The 25,433-nt window shown below is 42.0% G+C and overlaps 1 protein-coding gene across 1 annotated transcript in view; it reads left to right on the top strand.

The window, feature by feature from the left end:
- Positions 1 to 3,275: 3,275 nt before the first annotated feature.
- The window catches only part of NUP133 (nucleoporin 133), a 47,877-nt gene continuing 25,719 nt past the window's right edge, over positions 3,276 to 25,433 (top strand). The window contains exons 1-13 of the mRNA XM_010962843.3: positions 3,276 to 3,565; positions 5,373 to 5,491; positions 7,862 to 7,965; positions 9,499 to 9,606; positions 11,166 to 11,300; positions 11,923 to 12,093; positions 13,698 to 13,853; positions 14,174 to 14,244; positions 16,653 to 16,800; positions 18,082 to 18,229; positions 19,156 to 19,313; positions 20,859 to 20,950; positions 25,229 to 25,392. Of these exons, the coding sequence (XP_010961145.2) occupies positions 3,384 to 3,565; positions 5,373 to 5,491; positions 7,862 to 7,965; positions 9,499 to 9,606; positions 11,166 to 11,300; positions 11,923 to 12,093; positions 13,698 to 13,853; positions 14,174 to 14,244; positions 16,653 to 16,800; positions 18,082 to 18,229; positions 19,156 to 19,313; positions 20,859 to 20,950; positions 25,229 to 25,392 (1,756 nt within the window). The 5' untranslated portion in view covers positions 3,276 to 3,383. The remainder of the gene's footprint in view (positions 3,566 to 5,372; positions 5,492 to 7,861; positions 7,966 to 9,498; positions 9,607 to 11,165; positions 11,301 to 11,922; positions 12,094 to 13,697; positions 13,854 to 14,173; positions 14,245 to 16,652; positions 16,801 to 18,081; positions 18,230 to 19,155; positions 19,314 to 20,858; positions 20,951 to 25,228; positions 25,393 to 25,433) is intronic.

Genomic DNA, 25,433 nt, shown 5'->3' on the forward strand with positions numbered 1-25,433 from the left:
GCTACCTGTTTTGTATGGCCTGCAAGCCAAGGATGGTTTTTATAGTTTTAAATGGTTTAAAAAAATTTTTTGCCACATGAAAGTTATATGAAATTCAAATTTCAGTGCCCATAAGTAGAGTTTCATTGGAACAGAGCCACACTCAGAGCAAGAGAGACTATGGCCTGCAAGCCAGAGAGTCTTCCTCTCTGGCCCTTGATAGAAAAAGTTTGCAGACCCCAGAACCAGTGAAAACACATCAAGTGTTCCTCACTGCTTGAAGGATGTTTAAATTGCACTGAAATTTAGAGTTAACTCACAAAGTTCCACTGCCACTAGATAAGAACAAATGGATGCTTTGCTTAGACTTGAGAGCTACTGCCCTACACTACCCTTTCTTCTGGATTTCTAGTTTAAATGGCCACACTGGATAAAATAAGGTAAAAAGGTCGATAAGGAAATGGTAGCCACCAGGAAAAGGTGGAACACTAGGGGGGGAGGGGGTGGATAAAGAGGCTCTTACGCTGCCCCAGGGCGTTTGTCGTCCATATATCTTCTCTTCCACTTGCCTCCATCATACATTCCAGGAGGTGGGCTGCCAGGGACTGTACTCTTGTCCTCTTCCCTCACACTCTGGCCTCCACAGATGGCTGGAGGCCAGGAGAAGAGTGAGGTCACCATACTTACAGCCCCAGTCCCCTTCTGGGTAGCCATGAGTTGGCTGCATCTCCTGACCCAAGGCCACAACTCTGGCAGGTGGCCCTTTATCACAGGTTCTGGTGACGCCTTCCTTTCTTGGCCCATCTGTTGTTAGAAGTCTCAGGGCTCTATGCAATCTCTGGCAGTCCTTTATTAAACTCTCTTTACCCAGCTGGAGGGTGCTGTTTCCTCTGGATCTTGTTTGATAGTCTGACAAAGCCCATCATGGGCCTTATTTCCCCAGTTTCCCCTTCTTTTAGTCACTTGAGGTTAGTTGGCTTGTTTAAAGTCCTTGGAATGAACCAAGCTCTTTGCTGCTTCAGGACCTTTGCCTGAGGATCTGCTTCAAACACTCTTCCTCCTGTTCTTAGCCTGGCTGACTACATGTCTTGGTGAAGATGTTCTTTCCTCTCAGAGGCCTTCATCAGTCTTCTCCAAAATTAGGTACCCCAGTCATTCTCTGTCAGACCCTCTGCTCTTTTCTTCCATAGTACACATTCATACTACATTTGAAGTTGTGTACTTAAATTTGTGTTCATTTGTTCAGTACCTGTCTTTCTCATTGGCCTGTGATCTCCAAGACAGCAGGGCCCATGTCTGATTTGTTTACAGTTAATAAACCTCAGCACTTAGCACATAGCCTGGCACATGATAGGGACTCAATAAGTCCAGAATGAATGAGTGACTCATCGTGTTGTGTATTCACCAGCCTTCAGTAGTCATACTCAATAGTCAGACTAAAGGGAAGTTCCTTTGAACACAAAGGTGCTGGCGAGTTGCTCCAGCTCCTGCAAATAGCAACTTTTATAACTGGATGGTGGGCAAACTACTAACCAGTCCATCAAAGCCCAAGAACAGATTTACTCCACAAATACCCTCTTAGACACAACTACTCTCATACCCCATTCCCTGGGTAAGAATGAGACAAGGAGGAAATGCACTGGGCTATAAAAGCTATGACTCAAAGATGAGGTGCAACTTTGGGTTATAAACCCAAGGGGAAGGAGCAAAGCGGCTTCCCTGTGTGACTTTGATGAGCTAACTGCCCAGATGCTGCTAATGTGCACAAAAGAATGGCTTTCCTGGGTAAACGCCAACAACTGACAGCCACATTGTGGTCTCCCACATATGCACACGACAGTGTTTACTTAAGGATTCTTTATTTCAACAAATATTTAATGAAAGTCTATGCACCTGTTACAGTGTGCACAAAGGTAACAGCTGTTAAGACCTTCAAAAGGAGCTATGTGAGAGACAATTACGGAAACAACTATCATGCAGAATAAAAATATTATAAATAGCCCACAGGTAGGGGCACAGGGGGCAAAGGATAAAGGGATACCTTCCTGTGGAGGGCTTCACTGAGAGGGCAGCACTGAAGGAAGATTTGATGTACGAGGCAGATGCTTGCGGGCAATGTGGGAGGGACGGCACTCCAGGCAAAAGAAATAAGTGCAAGGGCACTGGAAAGGGATGCGGGTTTTTCATTCTTGGAATGTCAAGTTCAAGTGAGAAGTGGTGCAAGTAGAGGAAGGACAGAAAAGCCAGCCAGAGTTAAATCGCGAAGACCTTCTGTGGGAGCTTAGCAAATTACATATGGGCAACGGTCACCTATCAGAGCAGTTAGAAGCCCAAGAGCAGCTTCTGGTTTGCCTTAATTCTGGATGTTGGCAGTGTTGTAAGACTAGATAGAGGCAAGGAGACCAAAGAGGCTGAAAGTTGGGGGGGGGGGCGAAGGGAAAAGGTAAGCACCTGAATCAGGGAAGAGACAGTGCAAATGTAGTTTCTACTAGAAATACTCAGGAGAACAATGTACCAGGACGCTACAGTGGACGTTAAGTGTGAAGAATGACTCTAGGAAAGAGCTCTTCTTTTTGCCTTGGGCAATTGGCCAGTTTTACCATTGTCAGCTTTACCAAATGGGGCAGGCGTCCTATAGGAAAACAGGAGTTCAGCTTTTAACGAGTGAACCGTGAAGAGTCTGCAGGACATCCCGGTGAAAGCATCCACTACGGAGCTGTCAGAAGCCTGTGGGTTTTGAGTAGGATCTGAGTTAAAGATACGGACTTGTGGCGTCACTTGCATGGATGAGGCTGTGCAGAGTTGAGTGGGAAAATGAAATACCTAGACAATGATATATATAACACCGAGTATGAAAACCGCTGTCAGCTTTACAGTTTTTCTCCCGCCTCAGCTTGGACCAGGGAACGAAAACTTCATTTCCCAAGAGGCTCAGGAAAGAGCAGCGTACACAGGCTTTGCGTTCAAGCTACTGGAGGGCCAGCCCCGCCCGCCGGATTGGAGATGGGGGCGTGGTTTTTCTGGTTTCACTTCCCTAGGAACTCCGGACTCCTGCCGCTTCAGACTGGGGTCCACCTGCCACAGTCCTCTGGGCCCCTCCAGGGACCAGCGTCTCGACCACGCCCCACGGCCAGGCGCCACGCTTTGACGTCATCACAGCGCACCCTCCCCCTCTACGCTGCCGCCCGACCACGCCCCACGGCCCGGCGCTACACTTTGACGTCATCACAAACCGCCACCACTTCCCTGTAGCCTACCGCTCCGACCACGCCCTGCGGCTCGGCGCTGCGCTTTGACATCATCACCGCGCGTCCTCCCGCCCCTTGGGTGTTCAAGCGGCGGGCGCCGGCCGCGCTGCATCCCGGAGTCGGAGCGTGCGTTCCTTTTCTTCTCTCCCTTCCGTCATGTTCCCGGCCGTCTCCTCTCCGCGGACCCCGGGACACGGGGCCCGAAGGGGCCCGCTGGGCGGAGCCGGGCCCGGCTCCACGCCCCGGTCGACAAGCAGGAAGGGCCTGGCCCTGGGGTCTGTAGTCAGCTCCCCGGCGCTCTTCTCGCCGGTCGGCCGTCGTAGCTCGCTGAGCTCGCGGTAAGTGCTCGTCCCAGGTTGGGTCACGGGCCTCCGGAAGCCGCCGGAACGCGGGACGGCGCCGAGAATTCCAGGGTGTTAGTGAAATAGACCTCCGCCACCCTCGCGTGTTGTTATTTCATCCTGATTAGTTGAATCTTCGCGTTCTACTTTTCATGAGATTACCTTTGTGTAGGGCTGAAGAACAAATTGGGTTTGGATTAGTGGTTACTTGCCTCACTGTTAGTACCCCTGTGATCTTGAGTAGGTCACTCATGACTCTTCATCTGCGAAATGGCGATGATACCTGACAGAAGCCTGCCAAAGGAGTCAACGTGAAATGCCTTGATGCAGATGTAAAGCGATGATGGGAAAGAGGACCTCAAACCCTGCAAAGTCACGTATACCTAACATACTAACTGCCATTCTGCCATTAATACCTGCTGATTGATAAGGAAAGAGATTTTAGCTACGGAAGTTAACTTTGGAGCTAAATTAATACTGAAAAGTCTTTCTATAATCAGTGAGATAAGGGTAGTAGTTTTGTTACAAATAAAAGCGTGGCCCAACCAGTCTACATCATTCGGGAAACCATGCTTGTCCTCTACTGTTTAATAATTAATCTAGGTATTAGAAGAAGCTAACATGTTTCTTGAGTGGTTTCCTTTGAATTCGTCTATCAAAAATGAATTCTCCACAAGGAACTATATTCAATATCTTGTAGTAACTTATGGTGAAAAAGAATATGAAAACAAAATGTATGTTCATGTATGACTGACGCATTATGCTGTACACCACAACACAATGACACAACATTGTAAACTGAGTCTACTTCAATTAAAGAATACTGATATATATACACAAAGGAAAAATGAATTCTCTTCTGCAAGAAAATGGTAATGCTGGGTTTTGAACTTATAATTAAAGTGTATATAGACGTTAGCAATACTTTAAAGGAGAAACGATTTTTTAAAGAAATACATTGTATCCTTGGCTTTTGCATTTTGTAACGTGCTCTTCAAATGGTGATCCTGTCATTGTTTTCTACTTGTTTTGAGAAAAGTCAGTGGATAAAAGGCATACTTTAAAAACTTCTTACTTTTTGATAATTTAAAGAAAAACCTTTGTTACAATACTGTCAGGAAACTGCTCTCATCCACTCTGTATGTGCATCTCATTTAAAAGATAGGATAATTTTTATACTGATAAATTTACATTGTTTCTCTGAATGTTAAGAAGAAAGTGAGAAGGAAACGTAATTTCTACTGCTATATCTGTTATTGAAGACCAGGTCATAGCAGGTACTCATAATTCTATTTAATTTCTTTTTTGATTGTATAATCTACTAGATTCTTGTAATTCTACATCTGATGAGAGCTTAGAGGTAATCTAACCCAATGCTTATAAAACTTTTCTGACCACAGTGTATGTATGATAGACTATATTCTGTTTTATTTTTCCAAAATTTTGATTGAGACCCTCAAAATGACCCATAATTTGAAGAACACTGATCTATTCCAGTCTTCTTATTTCACAGCTAAGGAAGCAGAGTTGTAAAGAGCCTAACTGAACAGATCATGCGTCTAATTACTAGAGCATAAGAGTTTGAAGCCAAGTTTTCCTGAATCCTATCAGTCTTTTTTTAATGAAAAATAAATTTAATTACACAATATACAAGAGGCAGAGGTTTTTTTTCACTGTTATACTTTATCTTTCTTCTTGTTTATCAAAGACCTTTTCTTTATTGTGAAAATATATACATAAAAATTATAATGGATAATGGAAAATTTTAAGTTCCAGGCGAGATAACGTGATCTCATTTCTTTAGAGGAACACCTACACGGATCTTCCCACACCACTCCATAACTGAGTCTGTGAACTATGATGTGAAAACGTTTGGCTCTTCTCTCCCTGTTAAAATCATGGAAGCCCTAACATTGACTGAAGGTGGGTGTCATTTTCCATTTGCCTCTATTAGCAATTAAAAACGGAGCCTAGGTCTGGCATCAAGATTGAAATTTGTGCCTTCTCTGGTATATCCTCACTTAAATGGGGTAGAAATAGGTAGCCTATTTGGTTTTCACTGTAATTAATTGAGAAATATTATACATTGAGAAGCAGAATGAGTTCATTTTAGCACAATCCATATAAGTATTTGTGGTTGTAAATACTTTATATGCAAAACTCAGTCCAGTTTCAAAAGTTGATTGAGTTTATGATGTTTAGCTTTTTAAAAAAATCCAAAAAACTATTGCCTTACAATATTTGGTTTAATAATACAGTAAAGTCAAGTCTTTCCTCCATTTCTGGATCCTGTGTAGTGTCCCAGAGGCTGTATGCATGAGTATATGTTATCAATTTGGTGTGCCATTAGAAGATTCTCTTGGCAGAGAATTAGAGTGGAAGCTTGGAAGGTGCAGTCAACACAGGCTTCAGAAAGGTGACATTAAGGATGAGTTGGGGTGACTAGAAAAGCAGAGTTCAGAGCAGCCTGTGATCTTCTGGAATAGTGTTTTTCAAACTGCAGACAGTGATTGAAGTCAGTTTAGTGGTTCATGAACAGCATTTTAAAAAAAATGAAATAAAATAGGTTGCAAAATTTCAAAGTGCTTCTCATTGTGTTTGTTTTATTTAAATTGCATGTGAATGCATCATGACGTAAAATGTCTTTCATACTATGAGTGACAGTCAGAAAAGTTTAAAGTGCTACATTCTACAAGAAGGAATATTTCTCATCAATCTGAACTAGCACATCTTGCCTATAAGAGTAGGAGCTTCAGGTACAGTTGTTTCCAGACACCTGAACTTCCGCTAACCTCTGTCATCCATTGTTCCTGCTTTACATACATATTGTATTTTATTATCCTCTAACAATTTCAGCTTAGATTGCATTTGAACCTTTTGACATACTCCTGGTTCATGCCACCAGATCATGTTAGCAACAAATAGTACACAGCGTCAGGAGAGAGCATCTAGAGATCAGGATGTGTAAACTGAAGAGGTGTGTAAACTTGAGAATTGTTCCCCACATGGAGTCGAGCTGGGGTCCTCAAGGATTTACCAGTAGAGGATTTGGAGCAGCTGTAGTGCTTTCAGGAAAAGCAAATGCTGAGCAGGTATTCCGGTTCAGCAGAAAGCCCGCACTTAGCCTATGTGTGGGTTTGATGTTTTAGCTTGTACATTGTCGATGCCTTCCATTTTGCCCCTCTAGCCTACCCTTAAGCGAAGAGCAAAGCTCAAGTTAATTAAATTTTAGGACTGTTAACACATTTATGCAGGTTTACCACCAACACTTACAACAACCGTAGAGTAGTCTTCTTTTATCCATGGGGATCCCTTCCAAGACCCCCAAAACCAAGGTTCGCATCAAACCCTGTGTATACTGTGATTTTTCCCGCACATACTCATGGAAAGTTTAATTTATAAAAATTAAACTTATAAAATCTGCTCAATAAGAGAATATTTATAAATTTATAAAATCTGCACACTAGGAGAATATCCAAATTGCCAGCATCACTTCTCTGTGCTTTATGGCCATTTTTAAGTAAAGTGAGTGTTACTTGAACACAAGCACTGTGATACTGTGCCAGTGAATCTCATCACCTAGACTGCTACTCAGTGACTAATGGGAGGGTGGTGGGCATGGTGTGGATACCCTCCCCATCAGAATGCAGCAGGGCAGTGCAAGGTTTCATCACAGACTTATGAATTGTTTACTTCTGGAATTTTCCATTTAACATTTTGGACCACAGTTGACTGTGGGTAACTGAAACCATGAAAAGTGTAACCACAGATGAGGAGGGACTGCTGTATACTTACTTAGTTTTATCATTTTGTGCGGAATGTAACCCTTTATGTTGCCATATAATGAAGTAATTTATCATACTTTCAAAGGGCTCTTATTTGAAAATCTTGTTCTTTTAAAGGAACATGATTTTTTCCTTGAAATATTTTCTTTATTTAATGAGAGGGTTTATTATTTGTGTTGCTTTATCAAAATAAGATTACAAATGTTACTAAATATTACTAAAAAGTAAGATACCTGTTTACAACAAAAGTAAGAAATATTAAACCTAGGCTCAAAATATACTCTTTGCGTTAGATATATTTCTATAAGTGGTTATCAAAGTTAAATAAATCTCTCGCTTTGGATATTAGTTAACTGTTGAACTATTCAAGAGTATTTTTTGTTGTGAATTAATCTCTTGCATGTCTGGTGATTACTTTTTTTTTGGTGAGGAATCTGGCAATAAAGAAGATTTTAGTATGAGGAATTTTAACAGTTTTTCTTACCTGTGCCTCACTTGTTTTCTTTAGTTGATGATCAGCTTACTGTTCACATAGAAGAAGGTGGATGGGCCTGTCTGGTCTGCAAAGAGAAACTCATTATTTGGAAGATTGCTCTGTCACCTATTACAAAGGTAATGGTTCTTTAGAGAGCTGGAAGGAGATAGAGGATTGTTAACTGGCTGTTAATTTTCACCCTAAATTTTTAGAGTGGATGGAGGACAGTAATTTGAATCTACTGAAGCATTGTGGATTTGCATGTTTATAGTAAGATGAAATACTGAGCCTGCATACACATTTGTGTGTTGGGGAAAAAAAGTTTCTCCCTTTATAATAATTTTAAACAAGATCCATTTTATTTACATTTGATAAAATTAGAGATATTGACATCTTTAATGAATGCATGCTAATCAGTCTGCTTAATGAAGTCTAAGACTAAATGAGCTGAGTTTATTTCTAAGAAGATAGGAATGTCTTTCACTGAATCTTTTTTTTTAATTGGGATCATATCTGGTATATTATTTTATATCCTGTTTTTCTCACTGTATATATTGTGAACTTTTTCCATGCATTAAATATTTCTACAGCAACATTCTACATAGTTGCATGGTATTTCACTGTGTGAATTGTTTTTTTTTTTGTCTTTTTTTTTTTAATTGAAGTGTAGTCAGTTTATAATGTTGTGTCACTGAATCTCTTGGATGATGCTTAATAAAATAGGAAAAAAATGGTACCAATTTTACAAGTGCTAGTTTAACTTTCAGTTGTCAGCTTCTCACCCAGGGCTTGTCATTTGTGTGTCTACATACCCTTGGCATCCTCTTTTCGTGTCTGCTCCAGATCAGGCATTGTCTCTTGCACTGCCTGTTCCACTGGGATTTGGGCTCCTGCTTAGCTAAATCCTTCGTGTCTGCTGGCCTCTGCACTGCTGCCGCAGAGAGCAGTGTCTGTGGTCAGGAGCACAGGTGAGGGAGGAGTCCTGGCGGGGGCATCCGGAGTTAGCAGAGGAGGCCTGATGTGTGACTGAATCTAAGAAATGTTTTCTGGGCAGCTTGGTACACTTCGTCTGTAGTGGTGCTGACTTTAAATGTCAAGTAAACAGATCAGGATTAAACTGGGAAGATTCCTTTGGAAGCCAACACACTTCTTTCAGCCAGTAGGCTTTTTTGGTCCAGGAAGAGATGGGCTAGTTGATATTTAAGGTCTCGTTTAGCTGTTGTTTTCCTGATTCTATATCCTCAACATTTTTTTTCAGTTTTTTTTTTTTTTTTTTTTTTTTTGGTGGTGGAGGAGGTAATCAGGTTTTTATGTGTTTATTTATTTGTTTATTATTTTCTTTAATGGAGGTGCTGGGGATTGAACCCAGGACCTCGTGCATGCTAGGCATGCACTCTACCACTGTGCTACACACCCTCCCCCAAAATATTTTGTTTTGAATTCACTGAAAATGATGATGCAAGCCTGATCAAAAAGATGTGAGAAGAAAGAATATCTGTAGAATGGTATTTCCAAGAATGAATTAGAATCTAAAGTATGCAGAGAAAGGAAATAGTGAAGTCAGATGCATATTCAAAAAATTGGATTTGAAAAGAAAAAATAAAATAAAAAACTAAAAAGAAAAAATAGATTTGCTATGAAAGATTGTTTTGTTTGGCTCTGTTCTGTAGTTATCTGTTTGCAAAGAACTTCGGCTGCCGCCTAGTGATTCCCACTGGAGTGCCGACTTGGTGGCTCTCTCTTACTCTGCTACCTCAGGTGAAACACTTTCCACTCAGGTAGGTGACTTACATGCTTACTGAAATACATTTTTTTTTTAAAATAAGGGAGTTCTAAAGTTGGAGGAATCATCCAACCCGATTCTGAGATATAACTAAAGCTGCAGGAATCAAGACAGTAGTAATAGCAAAGAGATGGACACATAGGACAAACGGAGTAGAGAGGACAGATACAGACCCACACGGAGAGGCCCTGTGTCTTTGACAGAGGTGCAGACGCAGTTCAGTGGAGGAAGGATGCTCTTTTCAGTAAATGGTATTGAAATCATTGGCCATCCTTATGCAAAAAGGAAAAAATCCTTCTAAACCTCATATGTTACATAACGATTAACCCAAAATGGATCGTAGAGCTAAATGTAAAATGTAAAACTATAAAGTTTATAGAAGAAAACAGGAAAAAATCATCGTGACCTGGGGTTAGGTTATGAGTCCTTAGAAATCACCAAAAGCATGATTCATATTGGACTTCGTCGTAATTTAAAATTTGGCTCTGCCAAAGACACTGATAAGAAAATGAAGAGAGAACTACGGACGGGTAGAAAATATTGTAAGTCATGCATCCAGCAAAGGGCTTGTATCCAGAGCGTGAAAAGAACTCTCAGAGCGTATTAAAACTAACCACCCAATTTGAAAATAGGTCATAGGACTGGAACAGACACTTTACCAAAGAGGATATAAGGATGTCAGACAAGCACATGAGGAGATGTTCGCATCATTAGCCATGAGGGAAATGCAGATTAAAACAAGTGAGGTCCCACTACACACCCATCACAGTGGCTAACATGAAAAATACTGACACTACCAAGTGCTGACAAGGATGTGCAGCAACTGGAACCCCATACAGTGCTGATGAGAATGCAGGATGGGACACTACTTGATGTTCTCTTCCTTATAAAATTAAAATACACTTGCCGTGTGACCCAGCAATTCCATTCCTGGCTATTTAGAGAAATGAAGGCTTATGTTTGCACAAAAACCAATACACTTATGTCATAGCAGCTTTATTTGTGACAGCCAATGGTGGAACCAATCCAGATATCCTTTAACAAGTGAGTGCACAAACTGGGTCATCCGTAGAATGGAATATTACTCAGCAGTGAAAAGATGTGCACTACTGGTATATGCAACAGCCTGGATGAATTTTAAAGACATTATGTTAAGTGAGATAAGCCAGTGTCAGAAGATTATATTTTATATGATTTCATTTGTTTGGCATTCTTGGAAAGACAGAACCATAATGATAGAAATAATGGTTGACTATAAAGGGAAAGCATGAGGGAGTTTTGGGTGTTGTTGTGACTGTTCTGTATCCTTATTGTGGCAGTAGTTACATGAGTCTGTGCGTGTGTTAAAATTCATAGAACTGTACAACAGTTGGGGGGGAAAGGTCGATTTTGCTGTATGGTACTTTTTTGAATATGAGAGGAAGGACTTTTTATTTCTGATTTCTGTTAATCAATAGTAAATTGCCCTGGTCTCTTTGTATCAGTGTCATCAGACTCCCCATTTTGGGGTCCTTCTTTTCTTGTGATTGCTGAGCATCGTGATCTTGTTTCCAGGCTGTTGCTGTCATGATTGCCACCAGAGAAGGATCCATCCGCTACTGGCCGAGCCTTGCCAGTGAAGACACCTACACAGAGACTTCGCTCGATTTGGGAGGTGATAAGACTTACAGCTTCCTAACAGCAGTGCAGGTACACGATGGGTTTATAGTTCATTCTTTTATATTAGAAAGCTGTGATTTGGCTTGAAAGTGGGATTTGAATGACTGAAAATTCAGGATTTTGAACAGAACATACAGGCCGAAGGGGATGAAAGAAAGTAAGAAAATGGAAGGATCTAGGATTCAAACACACAGAGGGAAGCCCTTCTCCTGGGACTCTGAAATATCTGTGGTGCAAGGAGCCAGTGGTGTGCATTTCTTTCAGAACCATCTTGTGAGAGTGACTTAACAAACTCAGACACTATGTGGAATGGTTTGCCAGTACATACTCTGCAGATTTAGCAAAGATCTAAAATCTGATACTTGATTTGTTGATCCTGCAATATGGTGAACCTACAACTTGAACATCAGAATTTTAAAAAAAATGTAATTAAAAAAAACTGCAACAAAGTTTTTCTATGTAGAATTAGTAATATTAAGTGAATATATTCATAAGTAAAGTGTTCTACTAATGTTAACAGTTCTTTTTTTATTCTCTTAGATTTGTTTTAAGGTACAGATGATGTCCCTCTGTATCAAAACAGTTTGTGTTAATTTTCTTTTCTTATTCTTAACATGCTTAACTGAACTAATTTCACAACCTTTGTTCACAGGGAGGAAGTTTTATTTTGTCCTCATCAGGAGGCCAGCTGATTCGGCTGATACCTGAAAGTTTAGGAAAAATTCATCAGCATGTCTTGCCTCAGGGGCAAGGCATGCTTTCAGGAATTGGACGGAAGGTTTCTTCTCTTCTGGGAATTCTATCTCCTAGTAGTGATCTCATGGTAAGTGGATAAAATGACTTTGTTTTATACGCTTCTTTCTTAGTGAAATCAGGTTGGAAGTTCCCTATGAAGCTGTTACTGCCTCTGTGTGAACGGCAGTGTACATGACGTGAAACCTTTGATCTTTTCAGTGAAGGATTTTTATTGTGATGATAAATGAGTTCATACTAACCCTCTGGCATACCCTGTAACATGAATATTCTTAAATCACACAGATTATCTTATGAGTACATGTTTTGAATTAAAACTGTGATGTAAGTGATGAATGTGTTGAAGGATTGATTTTGCTTTCTGGACTTAACCAGAAGTGTGTTCTCCACTCCCACGACTCCAGCTGTCTGAGTGGGTGACTCAGATCTGTTCTGGCTGGGCTTCTGCCTCCGTCTCCGGAGCACATGTGGAACTTCTGCTCTCTGCTGGGTGCCCCTGTTTGTTACCTCATGGAATTATTAGATGGCCTGTAACGTAGAGAGCTTTCTCTCCAATTCGTAGGTGAAGAGATGGCCTCAGTGAGGCTGCTTAAACTGCCCAAGTTCACAGAACTCCTCAGCGGCACATTCCCGCCCAGGCCTGTTTGAATCAAAAGCGTGTCCTTTTCTTTACTGTGCCGTTTCCCTCCAGTTTCAGGTTGCTCTCTGCTTCCTTAAATGGTCTTCGAACCTAAAACTTACCATGTCTGAAATGAATTGCTCATGTTCTCTTCTCTCCTACTGACCACATGTTATACTACAAAACTTGTTTCTTTTTTGACCTGTCTGTTACTAATGGCATTGTCACTTTTTTTCAGAAACCCAGGCATAAAACTCTGATTTTTTTTTTTTTTTGGTGTTTTCTTCTGTAGCAAATTATTTACCAGGTACTGTAGATTTGCCTTCTGTCATCATGTCTCACTGCCATCCCCATCTTTCTGCTTCCATTGTTATGCCCTAATCTACACTCTTAGTAAATTTCCCCTAAACACTTGATGCCTGTTGACTTTACTCACTTTTGGCCCCTCCTATCCCATTAGTGGCCAGAGTCATGGGGACAGGAGAAATGGAGACAGTTAGGGTTTGAACTTGATACAGTCATGTATATCCAACTTAAACACATCTGTACTTCAGAAACAAGTCTGTGCTTAAAAGACGAAAAAATGTACCCATGTGTAACTACACACATCCCTGCCAGATTCCTTTTCCTGTAGCACAGCCCTTGTGTTCGAAAGCCAGTGAGAATATCTCCCTGGCTTACTAGGTTTCTAAACTCAGATTCTAGACTCTGTGTCCCTCATTTTTCATTTGAATCTTACGTTTGCTGCTTTTCTTGTTATAATCTCATTCCCAGTAAAGCAGGACTGCTGCTTGTTCTCTGAACACCTTATGACCTCCCCACCTCCCAACCTGCTCTTTGTGGACCCTCTGCCCTTATATTTCTGCCTTTTGAAATCCTCCTGACTTTCAAGGTCTGTTTCAGGGTCACTCCTTCCCTTGAATCCTAAATGAAGATGGCTGCTAGGATTACCAATCAAACAGTTGTAAAATAAACACGAATTTTGAACTTCAGAAACATAGTTCATTAACATTAGAATTTAATAACCTGTAAGCTTTTTTCTCCTCTTCATACAGCTTTCAGGTGTCCTCTGGGATAGAGAAAGATCAAGCTTTTATAGCCTGACAAGTTCAAGCATCAGTAAATGGGAATTAGATGATTCTTCAGAAAAACAGGCACATACTTGGGATGTAAATAGAATCCTGAAGGAGAACGTCACTGATGCCATCTGGGTAAGGAGCAGTACCATTCATCTCTGCAACCGGCGCTCATGGCTATATGAGGTTGCTAGTTCCTTTCGTTGCTTTGTTTAGAACACATTTGAATGCAATATGCAAACAGAAAGCTTTAGCCATCAGACAAGCAGAAATGGAGTGTTCAGTATTTGGAAATACTGGAACTCACTGCTTTAGTCAGTGTTTCAGAGGCATAGATTGTTCGTTCAGTAGCTGAGCTGCTGGGGATGATGCACTTCAGAAGGTGCTGGGATATAAAGGTGGAAAGAAATGATTCCTGTGCTCAAGGCACTTACATCATTCATGTTTTCATGCAGGGATCTGAAAGTAACTATGAAGCTATTAAAGAAGGGGTCAACATTCGGTACTTGGATTTGAAGCAGAACTGGTAAGCAATTAATTTGTCATAAAGAATAAGGGTAGTTTGGAAAAATAAATTGATGTTTATTATACAGCGATGAGCAAACTTGCTATCTGTTCTTCTTATGCTAATCTCAGACTAGTACGCCTTACTAAGTGGTTTTGTGTTATCCAGTGATGCTAATTCATTTGAGAAATACAGGCAGTTCCCAGCCTTCGGCTGTGTATCACGTTAGTTTCTGCCCAGTTAGGTATTCCTCTCTCCTGCTGTCACAGCTGGAGCCACTCTTTCCTCACTGCTAACAGATGCCTTCCCTGCTGCTGTGCGGGCCCCGTGCCGTCATCTCCCTCATCTCAGTGGAGATCCCAGGCTCTCTTCTCCAGTGCTTTTTCTGTTGCTGACAGAGCTTTAGTAAACCTGTGTTTGTGGCTCTATTGACTAGACGGGGGGTGGAGTGAGGCTTTGTCTTGGCAGCACAAGGTAGAACTCAGTCGTGGCTTGTACATAGAATTTCCTCCTAGAGACAGCGCTCTAAGTGACACTTAACGTTCCCAGGTTGGGGGGAGGGTAGAGCTCAGTGGTAGAGCTCGTGTTTAGTGTGCACGAGGTCCTGGGTTCAATCCCCAGTACCTCCCCTAAAAATGAATAAACCTTATTACTTCCTCCCTGCCAAAATTAAAAAAAAAATTAAACAGTACAATAATAAATAAATAAAAAATTTTTAAAAAGGATCCCAGGTTAGTCTGATGAAGCTAACTTACCCCATGTTATTATTTAGCTTTGATACCAAAGGTCATATGGAGCTTAAAAACCATTTGTAACATGGCTTCTATGACAGAATTCATAATGAGTACAAATGCATGACTTGTAACTCTTTCAAACACAACTTATCCGAAGTCAAGGATGACTTTTATGTGCTCTAGAGTAATTTAGTAGAACAAGTTCTGTGTCTTTCTTGGAAGGACACTGCAGTTCTGCTGTGTGATTTTTCTCTTGGGCTGTTGAGATTATCAGGATCTTCCCTTACAGTTTCTGAAAACCTTATAAAAGCTATCAAAGAGGTAAAAATAATAGTATATATTTTAATTTCCAAAAACAGTTTAACTAAGTACAGTTTATCTTGTTTTCATTTACCTTTATCAGAGTTTCATGAATTTAGAGCTGCTGCCGGGACACTGTGGGCATGTGACATGGACATTTTTTCCACATTCAGTTTTCAGAATGGAGACATGGGTTGAGAACAGAGAAGAGAAACATGCTTAGGAATTGCTAAACCTAGGTTTTTTTTAAACATAAATATTTTTTTATGAGGGTGTCAAATGAAGCTGGTCCAAGCATCACTCCGTAAAGAACCCTGTCTTCCAGCTGTGTCTCCGCGACTCAGTGGGCACCTCTTGTCACACAGTGATTCAGTCTTCAGAGTAATTTCAACACAGCCTTATAGGTGTGACTGACCTTGCTCAGTTCCTTCTTACGTGTCATCTGTTAGCGCTTTAGGTCACTGCCCATATGTTCCAGGCTTGGGCCCGTGTCCTTGAGTTCTCAGGAGTTCAGGTTGGGGAGCTGGGGGAAGAGAACAGTGAAGGAAAGTGAGAGCCACGTTGGGACTGCTTGATTTGAAGTGGCAGGTCGTTTAGTCACTAGCTTGGTTTACTATTTTTAATTATCAGTAGAGTTTATTGTTTTTAGCATGCCACCCTGTTAATATGTCTGAGACTTGAATGAAAGCTGCTGAAAATGCTGCTGAATGTTTTGGAAGGGTTGAAATTAGGCACCGTTTAATTCTATGTTGGGGACAACAACGTTGATAGACTTAAGAGGAGCATACAGACTTGAAGGTGGAGAAGGGTTTGTTTTCACATAAACAGCAGCAGTTCTAGAACTGGTTGTTAAGATTAAAAATAAAATGTTTTTCCTCTGGACAAAAGTAAGCTTTATTTTTGTTTGAGGAGGGTGGCAATTAGGTTTATTTATTTTTGGAGGAGGTACTGGGGATTGAACCCAGGCCCTTGTGCATGCTAAGCATGTGCTCTACCACTGAGCTATACTCTACGCCCCGCCCCCCACCCCCAGGTTAGTCTGATGAAGCTAACTTATCCCATGAGTCTGGCTTCTCTCAGTTAACATGATGCATTTGACATTCACTCAGTGGCTTCTTCCTTTTTACTGCTGAGCAGTGGCCTGTTGTATAGGTTTACCAGGGGTTTGTTTATCTGTTCAGCAGCTGAAAGGTTCCTGTTGCCAGTTGAGGCGATTGTGAGTAAAGCCACTTTAAATGTTCACACACGGGTGTTCGTGGGCACACAAGTTTTTCTTTCTCTTGGGTAAATATCTGGGAGTGGGATTGCTAGGTCATATGGTAAGTACGTGTTTAACTCTAAAGGAAATGGCCAGGCTGTTTTCTAAAGAGGCATCGTGTCTTTTTTATTGGTTAGTGACGGGCTGCTGATTTTGGCAGCAGCGTGGCACCCCGCAGACAGCCCGTGTCTCATCTATTACTCTCTGGTAACAGTAGAAAACAATGGCCACCAAGTGTCAGACGCAGTCACCGTAGAAGTCACTCAGTATAATCCACCTTTTCAGGTAAGATTCCTGTTGCCAAGTTAAATTACAAAGTGACAGTAACTTACTGAGTCTTTTCCTCTGACCATCGCAGGGTCAGGTTCTTTGCAAGACTCATCTATGGGGCTTGGAAACACGCTTCTAATAGCTAGTTTTTAGGTGTTGTGTTCTGTTTGTCATCTCAGACTCCTTCGTTTGCTCAGCCTTAGCTGAAGAGAGCTGAGAGTGACAGCAGTGAGAGCTGGTTTCTCCTACTGCAGTAACTCTGTAAAGGGAATTTTTCTTTCTCTATCATTGAGCAGGAGGGAAATATTGATGATGAACTGCATAGTGAAAAATAAGGAAGACCCTTGATGGGAATTGGGCTTTGGTTCTGAGCCCTGTTTATTAGAGAAAAATCCCCTTTTTGCTTAAAGGAGGATTACCTGTGTAGGCAGCCACATTATCTGCTCAGCAGAGTTCCTGTAAACGATTGAAAGATCTACTTTTAAGCTTCCTAGTAGCAATTAAACATTTTTAATAACTATGATGTTTATGAGGAAAGGCCTTAACTGCTGTTAATTGTTTCATTTAATCTTGTACAGTACCTAATTCTGTTAAACTCTTACTCTTAACACAACTCACGTAGCTGAATGCTGTAAGGAAATCTTGTAATTTGGTCTTTTATTTGTGATTACACAAGAAAAACATGGTTAGTTCTAAAATTTTTCAGGCAACATGAAACGGTATAAAGAAAACTGTAAGAATTAAAACCTCATGGGATTCCACTTTTAATGTTGTGTTAGTAAAATTCTTTTTAATAATGAACAGTCTATCCTTTTAGCTTTTGCTGATTTTGTCATTTAATTAGGTCTTATTTCTGTCTCTCTTTCTCATTTCATGTATGAACATATTAACTCAGTTTTCTTGTGCTTGATGTCTGGACAGTAAAGTAGAAACTAAATGTTTATCAGGAATCATTTATAAAGTATTTGCCAATTCTAAATTAAATCATGAATTAATTATTTTATTTTCTTTCTCACATTTGTTATAGGCTTTTAGTTAAAATCTTGTGACCATGGAAATGTTTTCAAAATTTGCTAATTATTTGCAATGCAGCAAATGATTTCTATAATTGATGTTTATAAGCTTATTCTGTCATGTTTTATAAATCATCTCATGTTTAGGTTTTCACAAGGACAATCAGTGAATTATTTTTTTGTTTTTATGAGACAGTATTGTATAAAAGTGTGCAGTATAAAATCATACAAATAAGTATTTCTGTTTCAATTATCATTTATTGTAATCTTAAAATTAATTTAGTCTGAAGACTTGATTATGTGTCGGTTGCTGGTCCCAAACTTTTCAAACCAGACTGCCTATCTGTATACTGAGAGTGCTGTCTACGTGTGCTCCACTGGAACTGGAAAGTTTTCTCTTCCTCGGGAGAAAATCGTCTTTAATTCACAAGGTATGGCACCAGTTTTAGAAACCAGGATTAGTGAACTCATTAGTCATTCGTAGCGGTTTTTGTTCTCTTTCTGTAAGTGTTGCTTCGAGCATGATACCTACCTGCAAGGGTTACCGCAACACCCAGTATCACACCGACGGTAACTGAAGTCACAACTCTGCTGGAAACTGGAAGGGAGATAGAGCTCCCAAGCTGTTATATTTATGAGCAAAAAATAGTGATGATTTTCCAAGAGGGAAAGAACCAATGCTAAGAGAAGTGATTGATTATTCTTAGTAAGAGTGACTTGTTCTAAGCTGATGTTCTTGAAGCAAGATTGTCCAGATCCCTGGGTAAGAAGCACCCCAGGTGCTGGACTCCTGCATGGGGGCTGGGGGGCAGGGGAGATGGGGCAGGCAGCCAGGAGTGGAAAAAAACCAAGTAGGCAGCCTCATCAGGATATTATTTTAAGGGATTGGGCAAAGGGCAAAATCCAGGTGAGGCAATAGGATGGAACCTAGATTTTCTAGTCCCAGCACAAGAGCCTTGACTGGGTGGGTAGGATGCTATTAAGGCACCGAGCAAGCTTAAACTTTTTCCTTCCCCACTGGCTTACACTGTAAGTGAAGCTAGAATTGGGTAAGAGGACTCCGTCAGATTAAAAAGCTGTTATTCTGAGTTTTGCAGAATGAAAAATGTTCATTTTTGGTTCACGATACTCAACTGCTCTTGCAAAGACTAGTTTTATTGTCCTAAAGCTGAAGGGTACAGCCTGCTACTCGAAACAGTGACGAGCTCTAGACCTCTGATCTGGGATTACAAAACTGAGTTCATAGTAGGGGTGATACGGTAAAGGGGTATCAGGGGGATTTTCTGCTTAAGGAGGTGGATTTTGAAAAGTCCTTTTTTGTTATGTGTATTTGATTGTGCATTTCCCTTTCTCTTAGGAGACAGTATTTTAGGAGCCGGATCCTGTGGTGGCGTTCCTATCCTTTTTTCTAGGAACAGTGGATTGGTGTCTATTACTTCAAGAGAAAATGTGTCCATGTTAGCTGAAGACCTTGAAGATTCCCTAGCATCTTCAGTTGCTGGACGAAGCAATGAGGTAACACAGTTCCATAAAATTTAAACATTTTTAGCAGAGTATTTCCCGCAAATGTTTAAAAGTCAGACAGTTCTGAGAGTTGCAGTGAAGGCATTAGTTCTTTTATCTCCCTCATCTCCTTTGTCCTCTTGTTCAGAAGCAGTTGCTTTTGGGGGAGGGTATAGCTCAGTGGCAGAGCGTGTGCTTAGCATGCATGAGGTCCTGGGTTCAATCCCCAGTCCCTCCGTTAAAAAACAAATAAATAAACGTAATTCCCCCCTCCGCAAAAACAAAACGAAAACAGAAGCAATTACGTGTAAGTCCTTTAGTTGTTTCTTTTGGTATTGTCCTTCATGTTTCTAAGTAATATGTATACGTTGTTACCTCTAATTCACCAGTTTTAAACATTTTTTGATTTCCTGTTAAAGAAGATGAGGACTGGGGTATCTTACACTCTTTCTCTGCCTTTATCATCCAATATAAATTTTTCCCTTTTTAGTGACAACGCGAGGACTGTTTACAGTCCAGAGTCAGGCGGCGCGCCGATCATGTTTCCCTTAGTGCACAGCTCCGTGTGATTCTTGGAGTGTGTGATGGACTGACTTTGCGTTTGCTGCTTTAATGCCTGGCTTAGTCTTCCCACCCCCTCCAGCAGCTCTGTAGATGCTTTTCAGTGTAGCCTTCCCCACAGTCAGACCTCTAGAAACCCTACACCGACTCCCATCCTGGAACTTCCCCTCTCATTGTCCTCAGAGCCTCATCAGGACCTGTCCCTGCACCACACAGAGGTTTGCCTGGTCTGCTCCCTGCTCTGTCGCTCGTCACTCCTGGTTTCCATCTTGGTGTGTTGTAGTTGGAACAACTGCAGGTGTTTGGGTGGTTGTGTTGCTTTTTCTGGTTGTTCTGGAACAAGTTTTGAGGGGAAAGTTGGATAAAAATCATCAATTTTTTTTTTCTGTCCTCTTGAAACCCAAAAGCCTCTGATCCATAAGATTTCTATCATTCTTTTATAGGAGACTAAAAATTAATACTGTTTGGGGGTAATTTTTTATTTGAATAGTGTGTGAAATACATAGACTGCAATTCTAAAATGATTTGGTACAGTTTCAAGAGAAAGTGACTTTTTTTACTTTTCTTTTGTAATCATGTGGTTTTTGTAATACCGCTGTATGTTCTGGAGCTATCTGACAGTATTCCATTTCTTTTAAATTTTAAATTTTTCTTTAAGCTTGAAATCAATTGTTACACTTAGAAATATACATTATCATAAGTTGCGTAAGAGCAAACCTATAAAAAGGTTGTGTTGGTCATGATAAAATCCCCAAATGACTGTGCTCACGATACAATCCCAGAATTACATGTGTGTTTTCTGTGGTGCTTCATTTGTCCTTTGGGGTGTTTTATCTTGTTTTAATAAACGTCTTAAGTGCATAGACTGCCGGTGTGGAATATGGTAAACAGCGTGTGTCTGTGTTGTTGCCCCTGTGGGTGAGCCCAGTTTTTTAGTCCAATAATTAGAAGTTTTCTTACACCTTCGCCTCTAAATTATAGTTTGTTATTTTACAGAGTGTGGTTTCTGAGACCTCTGCAAAGAACGAAACCATTGCCCAGGAAGACAAAACAAAGTTGCTAAAAGCTGCTTTTCTGCAGTACTGCAGGTATAACAGATTTTTTTAAATTACGGCTTATTTGATGTCTGAGGGCACATTTTACTGACGTGTGCTCCTCCGTGTTGGCCAGTGGGAGCGAGCCGGAGGGGTGGGGCCAGCCAGGAGGAAATGTTTTCCTGAGCTTTAGCACTTGAACCAACTTGTTCTGAACTTGGTGGCTGCAGGACGGGTCCAGCTAGGCTCGGGTAACAAGGTACTGTAACATACCCTCTCCACTTAATGGAAACAATGTCCCGCTGGAAATGGTGATCATGAGCATAGCTTGCAAGCCTCTTTTCTGTATAACATGAAGGCAGTTAAGTTACATACAAAGTGTTATCATCGGCGTTTTAAAGGAATTAGACTTAGCCTGTTAGTTGAGTTTTGATGCATAGGAGTCACCATGGAACTTAGTGGCTTATTTCGTGTAGCTCCTGGATCTGCAGGCTGGCTCTCTGGGGTTGGGTTTGGGCGATGGCTTTCCCGGTTCCCACTGGGCTCCCTCATTGTCTGTGGTCAGCTGCCGGGTCTCTGGCTAGACTTGCTCCCGTACTGGGGGTTCCATTTGCTTCAGGGGGCTCCCTTCATCTAGCAGGCCGCCCTGCCCCTTTCCACAAATCTCAGGGTTTCAGAGGTGACAAGACGGTAAACCTCGCTGCACAAGTGCTCTTCAGGCCTCTGCTGGGGTCGTGTTTGCTCATGTCCCGCTGGCCAGAGCGAGTCACAGGGGTGAGCCCCCGGGGATGGGTGCTCCTGGGGAGAGTGTGTATGGGGTAGGGGGAAGAACTGTACTCAGTGTGTCACACTTGTGGACCTGTTACTTCTGGCAACTTTTAAGGCAAATTCAGTCATTTCAGTTTGTCCTACACATATATTCAGCATATTATGCATCTGGTACCTTCCTTAAAAAGTGCAGTAAATTTATATTTGAATGAACACTCAGGAAGATTGTGATCCAGCCCTTTGCTCTGCCCCTAATTAACTGTGTGAGACTTTAGACTTGCTCACCACTTCTGGAATTCTCAGTTTTCCTCCGTGAAGTGTTGAGGGGGCTGGCAGTTGGAGAGCATGAAGACTCATGAGTTTATCTAGCAGATCTTCGTTTTGAAGAAATATTCAGACTTTACTGCCTCCGTTTCCCCTAGTCCTCAGCTCACAAGCCTGCAGTTCCACGCACAGTGTGTCTGATGCGGAGCAGCTCGCTCTCACGGAAAGGGCAGCAGGCTCCGCAGTGCTTTACTGTTTTAAAGCTCTCTGCCGTCGTAAGCATCCACTGAGCTTAGCTGCTTGTCCAGGAGAGGGCACCGTTCGATAAGTGTTTCATTTCTGTTTTTAAATAGTAGCCTTTAAATCTTGTTCTGTTGCCTGGTGTTCAGTCTGGCTGCCGAGATTCGGGTTAATACCGTGATTGTATCTTGTATAAGTTTATCCTTTGATGAACAATTCTGTCAGATTTGTGGTACCTCAAAGGTTTAAGTGATAGTGGGAGTCATTGTGTCAGTTTCCTGGGCTGCTGTAACAAATTCACAAGCTGGGTGGCTTAAAACAGTAGAGAGGTGTTCTGTCACAGCTCTGGAGGCCGAATGTCTGGAATCAAGGTGCCAGCAGGGCTACGCCCCCTCCAAAGGCTCTCGGGGCGGATCCTCGCTTGCCTCCCTCCTAGCTGCTGGGGTCGCTGGCACTCACTGGCGTTCCTTAGCTTGGATATGCATCAGTCCAGATGTCTCCATTGCCACCTGTCTGTCTGTCTTCACATGTCCTTCTGATGACGATGCCAGTCAGTGGGTTTAAGGCCCACCCTAATCCAGTGTAGCTCCCCCTCGTAACTTAACTGATCATATCCTTAAAAACCTATTTCCAGGTGAAGTTGCATCCTGAGGCTCTGGGTGGTCATGGAATTTGAGGGAACATTACTCAACCCAGCGTGGTCGTTTCTAAACGTTTTACTGGGGAAGGTTATGAAGGGATCCCCGACCTTAATGCTGAGTGTAGTAATCTCTTAGGAGCAGTGTCGCTGGGCCTCTAACATGACTCTGCCTTCTCCTTACCCCCTGTATCATGGTTGAAGGACCATGAGGTTAACAAGTAATCATTTCTGGGGGCCTGTCAGCCAATAATCTTAAAGAATTAGACTCTTCACAAATGGAACTGTAGTACCTTTAAAGCAGCATTTCTCAGCCTTACCACTGTTGACATTTGAGGCCAGCTAATTCTCCGTGGTGGGGCCGTCCTGTGGTTTATAGAGTGTCTAGCAGCATCTCTGGCCTCTTCCCATTTGATGCCAGTAGCATCCTTGCCCCCAGCCTGTGACAACCAGAATTATTTTCAGGCATTGCCAGATGCTCCCTGGGGGTCAGTATTGGTAGATAGCCCTCTAAAGTGTTACCCGTTTAGTTTTTGGCTAAGGTAATGTTACCATTTTTATAGCATGGTTTCTTTGAAATTAATTTCTGTATTTTTATATTCATTTTACTTAACTCAGTATAAATATAAAATTCATTGTTCATGAGAGTTTTAAGAAACGTGTTCTTTTGATTGAAATGATTCATTATTGACTGATCTTGCCGTAGTCCACTTTGTACTCCCATAACTGGTAGTGCAGCGAAGAGTCCAGCTTCACCTTGGTCTTTAACACTTTCCGGCAGGTTTTCTGTGTCTCTCTGGTCAGCCCTGTCTCCTGTTCTGGAGACCGTGTCAGCCCGCCTCTCAGCTCCTCCACCCTCCCATTTCTCTCTTCCTCTCCCGCACTGAGCAGATCACTCAGCCTGTTTAACAGAGATAACAGAAGCCATCAGATGACAGGTCCCTGCACTGCCCACCTGCAGACTTGCTCGCATCCCAGCTCCTTTTCCTCTTTCCCTCCCTGCAGAGTAGGAAGAAGTGCTCCTCCTCCTGAGACCGGTCTCTCTGTCTGTGTTCTGAGTGCCGCCGTCTCCCGTTTCCTTGGTGACTGTACTCTCAGTTACTCCTCTCCTTTGTCTCTGGCCTTCCTTGAGCTGGCTCCTTCTCATCAGCCGTTAATCACATTTAATTTGCCATTTAAAAAAATACCCGTCTTTGGCTTTGTGACCCCTTTTGAGCTAGCAGCCCTTCTGTTTGTTCTGTTTATAGCTAAACTGCTGGAAAAGCTGTCCACATTTGCTCTTGTCTGCCATGTTTTTCTCTCTCCGCTCCCTGCACAGTCTTTTCTCCTTCCTTGGCTTCATTTGTTGAAGAAACACAGCTCTTCCATACTCTGGGCCATTATATACAAATGAAGAACTTTCGAAAGCAGTTGTACATTCCAGAAGCACCTCAGTTTTAACCTGTCTGAAACTGCGCCTGTCTCCTCCAAGGCTTTTCTTTCTTTTCTACCTCCATTCCCGTGACAGGTCCTACAGTCCATATTCATTTGTTCAGAGCAGAAACGTGGGAGTCGTGCCTCTATATTAGATCCAGTCAACTGCCAAAACTTCCCTCGTGGATCTTTCTCAGACTTGTCTTGTCTTCTCCACTGCAGCTGTTGCTAGTGGAGGCTGCCGCCACCCCCACGTGCCTGCATTTCTGCAGTCACTTCCTAACTGGATTTTTCTCCCTCCTGTCTGATCCCCGATCTTTGTAGCATTCTTAGAAGGAGCATTAAAAATAGAACAGATCATGACATTTCCTTCTCGGTGTCTTTCCACCGTCCTTAGGATTAAGTTCAAACTTCATCACATGGCTGACCAGACTTCTTATACTCTCCCCTTTAGCTGGTGGTGTTTCTAAGCGGTCTGCCCTGGACCCTTTCTTTCCTCTCCTCCCTGGGTGTTCTCCTCCCCCCAGGGCTTCAGTTCTCTCCTGAGATGCGGGCATCCTTGCTTACAGGTGTGACAGGTGCTCTCTGTGCCGCTGTGTGCCCCTCCCCGTCCTCCCCGCACCTCTTCCTCCAGGAGGTGTTCCCTGCCCCCCGATGGCTTTGGTTTCCCTTCTGTGTGCTCTGTGGCCCTTTTATTCCCCTGTCATAGTGTGTGAGTAACTGCTTGTTCAGTTGCCTGACCCCTCAGGCCACTGTATGCTCTGTGAAGTCTTGGGACTGTCTTCTGATTTTTTGTTTATTGTTCTGTCTCCAGTGCCTGCATATTGTAAGTATTCAGCATAGATTTGTTGAATTACTGAATGCATAATGGTCATCTCCCTTTTAAATAAATGTTACTAAAAATGATCAACTTGGGGCTAATATATGGCACTTTAATTTCACAGTCAATTTCTTCATGGTGAGTTTAATATTTTTACTTCTAATACTTTAGTTTTCCCATTTGATTTCAGAAAAGACTTAGGTCACGCGCAGTTGATAGTTGATGAGCTGTTTTCTTCTCACTCTGATTCGGATTCCGATTGTGAACTAGACAGAGCTGTTACCCAGATCAGTGTGGACCTGGTGGACGACTACCCAGCTTCTGACCCACGATGGGCTGAGTCTGTGCCCGAGGGTAGGGACATCCTCATTTTAATATTATGGAATTACGGGGAG

This window comes from Camelus bactrianus, chromosome 11 (assembly GCF_048773025.1).
Source record: "Camelus bactrianus isolate YW-2024 breed Bactrian camel chromosome 11, ASM4877302v1, whole genome shotgun sequence".
NCBI lineage: Eukaryota > Metazoa > Chordata > Mammalia > Artiodactyla > Camelidae > Camelus > Camelus bactrianus.